Source organism: Dipteris shenzhenensis, chromosome 32 (assembly GCF_047967505.1).
Source record: "Dipteris shenzhenensis isolate YYH24624 ecotype China chromosome 32, Dip_SZ_1.0, whole genome shotgun sequence".
NCBI classification, from domain to species: domain Eukaryota; kingdom Viridiplantae; phylum Streptophyta; class Polypodiopsida; order Gleicheniales; family Dipteridaceae; genus Dipteris; species Dipteris shenzhenensis.
The window spans coordinates 36,527,175-36,540,456 of record NC_141627.1 but is presented as its reverse complement, the minus strand read 5'-3'; the positions used below and the strand labels follow the sequence as shown (position 1 = coordinate 36,540,456).

Here is a 13,282-nt window from a genome sequence, read left to right as displayed (position 1 = left end):
TATTGAAACTCTCACAAGTGCTCCATGGATGGAGCATTAATGATATCTTCATATGGAAAGGCTTGGAGACACATAGAAAAGAACTAGGCAAAGGTTGGGACTTGAGTATCGGCATTTGCATCTTGGATTGGATATGGGTGGTGTGAATCCATTCGGGTGATAGTCCACCTCATGGTCCATGTTGCCATTGGAAGTCATAATCTACAATGTTCCTCCATTGTTGACCATAAATAAGGGGCATCTGATGTTGGTTCTCATCAATAGGTGATTTTGTTATCTAGTATGGGTGATAGAAGTACTAGAACCAAAGCATCAACTTGAATTTTGTACAAGTGAACGTACTCTTCTAGAGCATGTGAATGGCCAAAATTTCTTGTTAGAAAACAAATTCAATGGAAACATGTATATCTTCTACAAGTATATTTTGTAAATAAACAAATTCAATGAAAATACAAGTATATTTTATGCACTGAGATTTTTGAAAATACAATTTGATTGATACTCTTTAATTTTTCAAATACAGTTATATTTTGTGCATTCATAATAATCCACAAAATTTTGGAATATAATTATGTTCAATGCATCATGATAATGATCCTTGGGAATATAATTATTATCAATGCATGATGAATGAAAATATAATTATATTTAATGTCTTATGATGATGACCCTCAAGAATATAATCCTTATATTCACCCTCTCTTCAAAGCACTTTATTCCATTTGGTACCTTATGTTTTCATAAAGAATTATATATAGAGCACTCTCATTTGCAAAGACACTTTCATCTCCTTAGAGTTCCTTGCTTTATTCTCTTCTCCGCAACTCTTATTGGTCTAAGTGAGCGAGGAAATTGCCTTTTCCAAGTGGCCAATTGGAGTATTACCCTCATCAACCAAATGTGTATCATTAGGATGAGAATCCATTGCGTGGGGCAAGGGGGAACGAACAACGTAGAGCAGAGCACATAATTGAAAGAGAGAGGGTCTTTTATAACTTAGCTCGCATTGGAACTCAAATACAAACAACTCCTTGTTGCACTCCTCACACATGAGTTGTCCATGCTGCAGGAACGAGCCTAACTCCTAGGTTTCTAGAAACTTATATACTGTATTTCCTACTAATATTCGTGCTATTTGCTACCCACCGCATTTACAATAGCTTGCACTTTCCTATCTGAAGGGACAGGTGCCATTACTTCATATCCGTCCTAGCTAATAGACCTTGCCCTCGCAAATACTTTGTGTAGATCCATCAATAACATCCTTGGTCGAGCGAGTTGGCTCTTCTTCGAGTTTCAGCTTTACTCTTACAATACTCAAGGTTCTTTATTATCGGGCCTTGTCGAATAACACCACCCAACCTGTCTTCTAGCATCACCTCTATAAAGTGGGCATCTTGAACACGATGTTGATAGGTGAGTAAAAATTGCTCCTCACTTCGCCAAACCCTTTGGTTGGTTGCGCCATTCGCTATTCGACCAAGATCTCCACTTGTTTGCTTCGTCCTTCAGTATGAGCGCTTTTCTTCAACCACAGTTGAATCCTCAAAAATGTTAGTTTTGTGGTTCAACACTGGCCCCAATTCTACTTCGAGGTCGCATCCCCGTGGATTTCATCTGCCAAGTCTATTCATGGAATCATTGCCATGTGTTGCCTTGCCATTGCGAAATTGGAGGGAAGCGTCATTTGTAGAAGAGCTCGTATATCTTCCAAGCTTCATGCACTCAACAACGTATATTTTCGCATGTTAAGCCTATAATTAAGTCGGTTTCGTTCTTGAGTCTTCTAGTGGAGAATGGACAACCAATCCAATAGAGACGTTATGTGGTTCACTACCACCTCCCAGATCTTCTTCTCTTTGTTGAGCCTTAACTCGATGGCTCATCTCTACGCTTCCTCCATGTGAAGTGGGATTGATAATTATATAGTCAAGACTCACACCCTTTATGCTCCACTAATTTGCTTCATGCATTGCTTGTTAGTAAGGGTCCTTAGTGGGTTATCGTTGTTAAGTGATCCTCGGCATCTAAGGCCGTGTTCACACCAACCCACTCACCCGCCCAAGAAGAAAATGGGAAGGAAAATGGGCACCAGGTCTTACAGTTCACACCATGGGTGGACATGATTTAAATGAGTGCTACCACGTTATTACTTGGTCAGCACTAGGACATTTTTTCAAATTCTGAAATCCTGTGCTTCCACATGGCACAATATACACCCTTAGATTTTTTAAATTCTGAAAGCCCAAAAGCTTTTTTCAAATTCTGAAATCCTGTGCTTCCACATGGCACAATATACACCCTTAGATTTTTTAAATTCTGAAAGCCCAAAAGCTTTGAAAGCTTTTGAAAAGCTGCGTAAAAAGCCAACTGCGTAAAAAGCCAAGGCAAAACCTTTAAATATAAGTGAAACGGACGAACGTAAGCCAAAAACAACGTAGATTGCTTTATGAAGGCTATTGGTTTGTGAAGAGACCCTCACGTATTGGCTTTCGAATGTTCATGTGCCGTCACCATCAGGTTTGCTCCTGCTTATACTGAAGCTTCAATTCATATACGGCGCGTCTCGCCAAGTGCACGTATGTTCGAATCATATTTAAAACTCCTTAAATTCTTGCTCGCTAACCTGATCACCGAGTAACTGTCCCAATAGTAAACCTCTCTGAAACGTGCCCCGAGAACTATCATGGGCTTTGGCAGCGGCAGTAGAGTGTGCTGCTCCGGCTCTTCTTTCACGTTTGGTGCGACTTGTCTGGCGAGTTGCAACCACAAAGAGTGCACCTTCAAAGCCCACTCGCGAACTTTCGGCTCCTTCACCTTCGGTAGAAACTTTGGAGGCTCCGCCTTAAAATCAAGTGGCGTGTATGCCTCAAGATCAGCTCCGGCTTCGTAGAAGTAATCGTTAATGAATTTTTGAAATGTTTCTGCATCAGACATCAATCACGTAGGAGGCATTAGAACATTAGCAGCGGAAGAAGTGCAAACAATGCATTTGCACGTGGAGTTGCGTAGATTTCTCTACATGAGAATGCAGCCACCAGAAAACATCAATATATGGGTCGAAAACCGTCGGGCGGCTGCGACACAATCGAAACGAGAATGCACGAAAGGGGTTGAAAGTACTAGTATTAGACAAAAACTGTGAGTAAACAACAACGACGCAAGCAATGCACAGCACAAATCTTCCAAGTTATTCTTGTCTTCCCAGCTGCTCGCGTGAGAGAGACAAGATGATTAAGATTGATCCAATGGCAAGAAGCTCCAAAGATGAGAAACAATTGCTGATCATGAGCTCGGGGACAGAGAGAGAGAGAGGAGACCTGGAGAGAAGGAGCCGTTGGGGGTGCGAGGGAGGAGGTGGAAAGCAGCGGAGGTGTGAGGGAGGGAGAAACGGAGGGGGAGGTCGACGTAAGTCTTGGGATCCAAGGAGGAGTTGAGGGAGAGGGCGGAGGATTGGATTTGTTGAAGCAAGGAGATGAGCGAGGAAGCGGGAGGGGGAGAAGGAAGGCCAGGGGACGAGCAAGAAGGTGTCACCTCGAGCTCCCTCGCCATAGCCACACTCACTTCTACAATGTCATTCAAGAACAAGGAGAAACAAAAGAAGAAGAAGAAGAAGAAGAAGGGATCCCTCCCCATACTTTTCTCTCTCTCTCTCTCTTTGCTTTCTTTTCACAAAAGTTAGCTCCTCAACCTTAGTGTTGCTCGCTCTTCCTTCTCTCTTTTGTGTTATTATATATATACCTCACCATTGAGCATCCCTTACTAGAGATGATGAAAAGCACTACTCGAACGAGACAATCGTGCAAATACTTCTCCTCCACATAGGACAAGAGCAAAACCACCTTTGGTCACCACTCTTTTACCCCTAGCCACAATCTTATAGCAACATGTAAATAGTTTGATATATCCACTTGTGAAAAGTACATTTTCAAATTTGGGAGCTCATGGCTATTTATGCATACTTGTGAAAAGTACATTTTCAAATTTTTGGGAACTCATGGCTAGTATTTGGCTTTCTTACCTGGTTTACATGCTTTCTCTTTCCTACTCTAGAAGAGAGCATGTAAATCATGTAACTCTAGAAGAGTGTGTTAGTATTTGTGGAAGTACTTCATGGAGACTTGAGGACTCCATGTGTTTAATTTGTGACGTCGTTTCTGGTGCTCTACACTAAATCGTAGTCAACCGCGAGGATCTAGGCATTAGTCTCTTTTGTGCATAGGCACCCCGTCTAGCTGATGATGAAGTGCAGTGAATTGCAGTGCTTTCATTCCTTAATTCGAGTTGCGCATGCATTCTCTACTATGCATAGGTACTGTGTCTACATAGTCGGCATCATCATACACGACCATAGTCTACATCTTTGATCGTTGGATTGTGTATAGCTATGCAGAACATGAGGAATGCATATTGACTAATCATGATTATTTTTCAGATTCCAACATTCCAGCAAAGAAATAGGCGACTTCTCATCGAGCTGTGGACGTCACAAAGGATACTCCACGTAAGTAGAATGTACGGTCATTTCAATTCTGAAATGTTTCTGCACCGTCTGTTGCTCTGGTCCGCATTAATGCGCTACACCTCCAACACTGGAGGTGACTATTCGAAACGGGGGGATGGCACGTTCCCCTATGATATATAATTTTTGGAGAGACATGTGCCGGCTCTCCACCATACATTACGTATGGTTTTTTTTTTTTTACACCTCATCTTGAGCACGCACACTTCTTCGCACATTCTGTTTCCGCAAGGGAACATTACATTTGCTTGGTTCGACCAACATACTAATCATGTCTGCAACACTTTTGTTTTCGAGATGTTTGCAGCCTCCAAACGAGTGTCTTCTCCTAAAGGTACGCACAACAAAATGTATTTGCTTGATTCAATTTATTTTATCAATTCTTTCACCTTCTAAAGATAGAGGTTCAGTCCATTTTGTTTTTCCTGTTGCGTTTAGACAAAACCACGTGAGTGAAATTGTAGCAAAGTTTCAGATGGTTTTTATTATTACTCCCTGTAGGTGTTTAAACCCGAACATAAGACATCGATTCATGTCACGATGTAGAAATGACCACCGGAAACTCCTTCGCGGAAACTCCTTCGAACATGACCATTCGTCAACGCTCACAGCAGCCAGAGGTCGAGCTATTCAACTTGATATAACATCAAGAAAGATGTCCTTAAGGCCAGCTACGTCATCGTGGTTGACCATCGCAGATAGATACAAGCAATGGGTTAGTAATTGCGTGGCTATTTTCTCTAGCATTCAAATCTGCGATGTCTGTGGCATAACCACGCTACTGTCTGCAAACCAAAGGATCGTTTCTTCGCAAGGCATAGGCATCTCGAGCCACAGCGCCGCACTCGGAAACATGATACTGACCACACGGACCAGTTGATCAATATGATATTGCAAAAGGTTGCGATCATCCGAGACTGCCCGATGGAAGCGCCTAACATCGACCAACAAATCGTCGAAGGGCCAACACGCGCGAGGATGTTGGAAAAAATGGCCGAGTTTCGCACCGTCGCCAATGCCACATTGACAGTAGAACAACAAAGAGTCTTCGAAAGCCTAGCTTCAACAAGCTCGGGGCTGCACGTTGTCTGTGGAACACCAGGTAGCGGCAAAAGCTTCTCGATACGGGACTATGTTTCACATCTGGTAGCGCAAAACAAAACGGCAATACTCTGTGCATCAACAGGGGCGGCTGCGACGTAGCTGAGCGGGATTGCAACCACTGTACACTACCAATTCAAGATCCCTGTGCGCAGCAGTCAGTACCCACTGAACATCCATGAGACGGATGAGCGACACCACAGTAACGCCGCGAGCGAACCAGCGCTCAAAGAATGGTTGGAGGACAAAAGCTTCAACGAGATAGGAAAAATTTGCGTGGGGACGAAGGCAATGATAATGGAAAACATCGACCTTGCAATAGGTGCCGCAAATGGAGCAATGTGCAAAATCAAGAGCATCAATGCAACTAGCAGGGGAGAAATCAATAGTATCACTGTCGTCGTAGACACAACAGCGACCGTGCTCACATTACGACGCTCGAAGCATCAACGAAAGGCAATAAATGGAAAATGGTTCCACAAGTCCACATTTCCACTAACCCTAGCATATGCTATCACGGGACACAAATCCCAAGGCGCAACCATATCCAACAAAGCGCTGCTCATATTTCGAGGAGTGTTTGCCCCTGGCCTAGCATACGTGATGTTGTCCAGAGTGACTGAGAGAACGAGGCTGCACATACTACATTGCCCACATCCAAACATATTCAGACCAATTCCACGAGAGTTCTCACAGCCGACAACACAACCACGCGCATAAAGGTATTCACTACCAGAGATTGAAAAAGGCAGAGACAAGTCATGAATATGTTACGTCAAACATGCGTGCAAGGAAAATGGTTTTAATATCTTGTCTATTGTCGAGAACAGGTGCAGAGAATCAGAAAGCTCGGGACATTGCAGCATAAGACATGGACGCAGACAAGGTAAATTCCACCAGCATGAAAGAATCTTTTTTTCTTGAAGATTTAAAAAGACGGCTCATTTGAAAAGACGGTGTAATAAGTCGTGCCTGCAAGCAGCTATTTGAGCTATACAAAAGCAACGTGAAGGCAACAAAACCTCCACCAGCAAAGAGGAGGTTCTTCCTAACCACAAAGCAATTCCGGCTAGCAAACAATGCAGGAGAACGTCCGGGAGCTTACATCAACGGCTTTAACACGTATGCAAAACTACGCGACTTCATTGACAACTGCAATAGGCGTTTCCCAGCTAAAAGAGAGCCGGAAGGCTTGAGATTCGCAAATGGTACGTAATGCTTCCGAAAATTAAAAAAAACCGCAACAATTGAGAAAAAGAATTAACGAGTTGCAAGAACAACAAACTCATCATGGATTGCACTTCTCCTGCAGGACTCCTCAAAGAGATCCTTGTCGAGCTTGACATTGAGTTCGATGAGACCGATAGGATGATGGAAAGTTTGGAGGGGCAGAAGCTACTAGACACGAAGACGAAAGGGATCACAGCGTATGCGTGCGAGCTGCTGCATTACGGGTACAACGTATCCTTGGAGTTGCTGAGGGACACGACGCGCGATCAAGGAACGGCTATACTCGAACAATTCATGGAACAATTTGGAGGGACGCACGACGCGACGCACCCGGTGATGACAATGGAGAAGCTTATGTATATTTTCGACAGGGACTTATACGAGGAGCGCTTCGGTATTGGAAACGATCCTTTAACGCCAACACAGAAAAACCAGGGCAAGTAAATAAATGCATTCAATTATGGACCTCAAACGAAAAAAAAAAGACCGAAAACCTCGATGACTAACGTAATTGTCAATGTTGACGCAGGTACGACATTGAAAGACGCGAGCCTCGAGATGGAGGAGCCTCCACTGAAGCGCCCGCGCAAGGGAATCGTGCGAGCCTCGTCGTCTACTGCATCACGTGCAAGCCCAACAACAGAAAATACATAGGGAGCACGACGGACCTGCCGTGGAGGATCAAACAGCACAATAAAAAACCACCGGCGAAAATGAAAGAGGACTTGTAGCGTTACAAGCCCTTCAAAGAAAATTTCGAAATCAAAGTTTTGGAAACAACAGACACTGTAGACAAAGCACGAACTTTAGAGCAGTACTACATAAGGAGCCACAACATAGTAGGTCCATTAGGTTACAACACGCTCGAGGGCCATCCGGCTAGAGCACGGAAGTACTATTTCCTAAAGCGCAGGAACATCATTTGACCCAAAAAATAAACATTTATGCCTTCGAAAAAAGGGATCCAATGAAGTTGCAAATGGTGCTGGAACTTTTGTCGTACATGCAATGCAGCTTTGGGTTTGGATTATTCCTGTCACAGTTGCATGCTTCTGTCTCAATTTCGTTTTCATTTAATATTTATACATTTCTGAAATACATCTCCCCGTCATTCGCTCGAAGTGGAATGACAATAGATTTGCTTACAGTGCAAAGAATACGAATTTGTCTTCCTCCGAAAAAAAGAAAAACTACGTTTTACTGTCGACATGAACAACATCAAGTGCAAGCAGGACTGGATGATAACGAAATCTCTAGAAAAGGTTGCATGCAATTGAACATCAATCTTCTGCATCATTTCTGACAACGTGACTCATGTGAACCTCAACAAGATAGCAAAAGAGAGAAGCATTCATCAAGAGCCCAAGCTGGCCAAGCAATCTAGTTTCAGCAAAGGTTGATTGGCTTGGTGATGAAGGGAATCTCATTGACTATGGGTTCAACCACCAACTAGGATGCTTCGTGTGATTTTTTAATCTTCACCCATCGCGTTGGGCAGCCTAGTTGAGGTGGAAAATTTTTTGTGCCCTTAAAATCCAAGGCCCCCTTCACCTATTGGACCACATGGGCGGTCAAACATGATTCTTATATTTGGAAGGAGTCCAGGCGGGTGGTGTGAACTAGCCCTAAGTCCATGGGCATGGTCACCCTTGCTTGTTCTTGCTTTCACAACTTTGTGATCCTCTTCTGCTCTACTTGCACTTTGGCTTCTACGTGGTTCACTTCCTCACTGCTTCGATTGCTTCTATTGCAACCAGTTCCTTTGTTGTCGGGTGAAGTGGGTCATTGAGAGGAGATGTAGTACGATCACTATCCCACCGATGCGCCCTAATGTACGAGTCTACACCGGTGCCATATGGGAGGATTTAGGAGAAGAAGATCCACGTGAGCTGCCATGAGGGCAGAATGGCTGCCACATAGGCTGCATGCAAGGCTCAGCATGGGGGGACTGTGTTAAGTATATAGATGTGCAGCCCTAGCAACATATACAAGCCAAATGCTGGGATGGAAGAGTGCCCAGCAAAAGGCTGAATGGCAAGGCCAATCAAATTTTTGTAGCTCTGGCTGCTCCAGACTATACTGGCTCATTTTCTTGTTATCCTACCCAGATTCTTGTTTTGTCAAACTAGGAGCTATAGCAAGTGCTCAATTCCCACATTCCACCAAACTTTTTAAATCCTATTTTTCAAAATCAAAACATCAGGTCGCAAGCTAACACCTCAAAACCAAGTCTCCCCACAGGCCTATCTTTAATCTTTCCCAAAAGATGCAAAACAGTAAAATTTATCAAAGCCATAAAAAGTGCGGTAATGCACGTAAAGGGTCCTCCAGGGGCATCGAATCATGCACTTGATCACCCTGCATACATCACACCATACACAGAACAAAACCATAACAGATTAGAGTTACCCACCAGATCATCCAGCTCGGCAGATAGTGGACTCCCTTCCAGTTACAGGCTCAATACTAAGTCCAAACCATCCCTGAGCAAGCCTCCTGGTAATAAAAGACTGTCCCCCAAACCGCAGGCCTCCCAAAGAATGATGTCACCAAGTAGAACTGCTCTAACAAAACCAGAGGCTTCCAGGTCCCACATGATGCTTAGGAATGTGTTACCCAGCAGTCTGCCCTAGCTTTGGTAGGATAGAGTTATGCCAAAAATCACTGTCCTGGCCTCAACAGGCATATTGAATGCTTCAATGACAGCTGATGTGCCCTGACCCCATACACTGCAAAAGTCTCAATCCACCATTGGCCAGCCTAGGGTTAGGGCAAATATCCCATCATAAAAATAACAACCTGATCCAACCAGGCGATTGCTGAAATCTGCATTGGCAATATTCTCCTATGAGGCCAAATAATGGTCTACTTCTCTCCTTGCCAATCATGTTTGCCTTAGACGCTGAACTCAGTAAAATAATAGCCGTATTGAAAGTCTAACTTTGAAATTCTACGATCTAAATTCCAACTCCGAACTCATACAAACTAGACTATATTTTCAATTGACCTAATACAGATATTGATTGTGTTTACTACCACAACCATGAGTCAGATTATCTAGATGCCACTGATGGCTCAATACTGTACTTCACATTTCAATGCTCGTTACAAAAGTGAGATTTCAATTACTTAGCACTCACTACAATCAATACAACAAGATGGCTCAATACTGTACTTCGAATACAATGCTACTGACAAAAGTGAGATTTCAATTACTTAGCACTCACTATGACAAGATACTGTCACATAGAAACAACGAGCAAGAAGATCTCATTTCTTTTAAAATGCAACATGCCAATCATCTACCTCATATAAGAATCAAACTTTGATCCTGCAGAGAGAATGAATTCTTATCTAATTGTGTCAACTCTCATAAAAAATGTTGCTTTCTTGACTGACATCGAAGCCTAACACATGATTCCACATGATTCCATGATTGTCAGTAAAACCCCCCCTCAACTTTTTAACTTTGCTTCTTATTAATGGTACTACCTCACTAGCCACTCTGTAAGTTCTCTCTCACACATAACAAGCTCCTGTTCACGATTCAGATTCCAGCTCTGGTACTGCACGTTACGTCCCCCAGGGTTCCAAATGTTATCCTCGCTCATTTTCAACCTGAAGACCGAAGCCTGACATGCAATTCACCTCAAAGCCACAGACATACAGTTAAGTTTCTAGAGGGTCACTATTGCATCCTAAACCTGCCACAGGCCACTTTGCAGACCTGACTACCTCTGATGATAGGCACTGGCAAGTCGAGGACCAAACGGACTGCCAAATGTTACTTGCACAGTGGTGGCCCTAGCCATTCCTTGGCAGCCTGGCCCCAGGTTGAGTCTTACTTAGCAGGTTCCACTGACTAAGGCAGCACATGTGCTGAGTCTAGAGCCCTCAGTCCACAAAGAGAGAGAGACTTCTCTAGGGCAGACGTGAACTCATTAGGACTCCTTCTTAAATATCCCAGCCAAAGAAATGCATTTCTCCTGCCATGGTCAAGTTTGATGTCTGTTTCATTGTGCAGGTTTCTTGTAGGTACGGGTGAAGTTCTTATCAGTGCATGACAGTACCGATGCTAAACTCGACCCAGCCTTGAGCTCTCCGTTCTTTTTCAACTCCGCGACAACATCAAATCGAGGAATGATCCTCTTTTCAAGGCTATAAGTCAAATATTGAGGAAATTTTACAATTTCGGTGATGTCCCGGTCCAGTATTTCAACTAAATAGCCAATTTTCCTGGCGATAAGAGCATCCGTCAGGCGAAATATGGTCGGGCATGTGCTCAGTAGTTGACCAACGTCCTTGGAAGAGAATCCTCGAGCCCTCATCCAATAGAATCGTGATTGCAGCACCTCCGGATCGGCAGCCAACAATTTGAAAAAACATTCGATGCCTAGTCCTTGTTTACATTGAGCTTTTTCGGGGACGTCAGTGCCAAAGATTGACGGCAACTTCGAAACTCGAGGGTGCAGACCCATACGTTGCAGGTTAGCATGGCGCTCCTGTAGGGTCTTGGTGCTCATTGAAAGTAACCGAGGGCAGGCAACCAATCCCTTCATCATTATTTCTTTATCGACTGCCAAGTCCTGAAAGAATTTCCATTTCCGGCGAAGACTATCCGGCTTAGTGGAGGCTAATGAGGGGTTCCGGAGGAGCAATCTGACGGAGTTCTCGAAGCTTAAGTCGAAGGACTTGGAAAGCTCCAAGAAGGATACAATTTTCTCGTCGGGGGTGGCAGACAGAAACTTCAAAACGTAAGGTTTGGAGAGAATGGAGACGGGCACCTGGTCTCGGAGGAGGAGGTGGATTTTCCGCCACTGTGCTGCGAGGACGGGGGGAGGCGAATCGATGAGGCCGTGGAGGGCGGAATCAGTGAAGCCAAGCTGTAGGAGCTTGGGGATGATCTCGAAAGCTCGAGGCTCGGCGTGAGAGACATGGTCTTGAAGGTCTGAGAGGTGTGATCCGAAGCATCGGCAAGGAGCAATGCGGAAGGGGATGGCGAGATATCTGTGCTTTGGAATCACAGTGAGCAAATTCATGCCTCTGCGCTCTCTCTCTGATCTCTCGCTAGCTCCCTCGCTTGCTAGCTTGCTCCCGAGCTCGATAGCTCGCGGGCTATGGAGCTCCCTCGCTCGCTCTCTGTTTCGCGCTCGTTACTTCCCTCGTTTGGTAGCTAGCTATGGAGCTCCCTCCCTCTCTCTCTCTCTCTCTCTCTCTCGCTCTCTCGATCGCTCGATCGCCCTCTCGCTAGCTATGGAGCTCCCTCTGTCACGCTGACTCTCTCTCTCTCTGTGTCTGTCTCTCGCTCTCTCTGCTAGATCCGTGCCTCGCTCGCTGGCTATGGAGCTCTGTCTCCGTCAATTGCGCTCTCTCTATCGCTGGCTCGTTCGCTCTGGAGCTCGCCCTTCGGTCTGCTTTCTTTTTAAGAGCCTCGGCCACATGCATGGCCATTTGGGGGTGAAACGACTGTAAGAGGGCATTCCCATGGAGCTACTTTCTACAGTAGAGACTTGGGGTTTAGGAGGATCGAAAATTCTGCGCCTTGAAGGTGCCCACTAAAGTCTTGACTTGAAGCGCACAAATAGGGGATCCACAAAAATAGGAGTAATCAAGCAAATGAGAAGAAGGTGTGTGCGAGATGCCCAAGGGGTGATTAAGCAACGTGACACCCGTTTCTAGAAAGGAGAAAATAGCATCCACTATGTTCCCCTATAGTTGCTCAAATTCTCAAACGCCAAAGCTTGCTAAAATTTGCTACAGCATGGGAGTGTCCTCTAATTGGCTGGAGTTCAGAGAGGCAAAGAACACGAGAAGACAACACATGCCCAAAGATGCACACTCAAACTTGAAGAATGGGGCATATGGAGGTCGAATGGAGTGAGGGTTTTTCGACGCGTCAGAGAGAAATAGCCTTCCCAGTTTGCCTCCATTCACAAATGCATGTGGACTTGCCTCCAAACTCCCATTTCACCTCCAACATGCATGTGGCCACGCTATTAGAAGGTCCTTACAGGCTACCAAAAGTTGCCCAAAGAGTGCCCATTCTTGTGGGAATTAAAAAATGGAATGGGTGGTTGTCTGGACGGAGCCTTTACAGATACGCTGCTGCTCGAACATGCATAAAATGTTTGAAGTGCCCACTACAGAGGATTAGTCCAACAGGATTGGCTCAAATAATGGGTGCCCATCCATGGGCAACCAACATTGGCTGCCCATGAATAGGCAAATGGAGGGCTTGATAGCTCCATGCTTCAAAGTTTATCGGGCAATGTGTAAAGCACTCACTGCTTGCTATTGTTCTTAATCGTTTTGATTGGTTATGTTTCAGGTGGCCACCATAGCAACATGTAAAGACCCTATGAGTGTGGGCACGTGCATGGCCATTTGGAAGCGAAACGGCTGTAATAATCAGTGGCGCTTCTTCAAAGA

At 44.6% G+C, this 13,282-nt stretch overlaps 1 protein-coding gene across 1 annotated transcript; it reads right to left on the bottom strand.

The window, feature by feature from the left end:
* Positions 1-10,308: 10,308 nt before the first annotated feature.
* On the bottom strand, positions 10,309-12,256 carry LOC147880682 (transcription termination factor MTERF8, chloroplastic-like). Its single transcript, XM_087371162.1, has one exon. The coding sequence runs from the start codon at positions 11,890-11,892 to the stop codon at positions 10,867-10,869; it is 1,026 nt and encodes a 341-aa protein (XP_087227288.1). The 5' UTR covers positions 11,893-12,256; the 3' UTR covers positions 10,309-10,866.
* Positions 12,257-13,282: the final 1,026 nt, after the last annotated feature.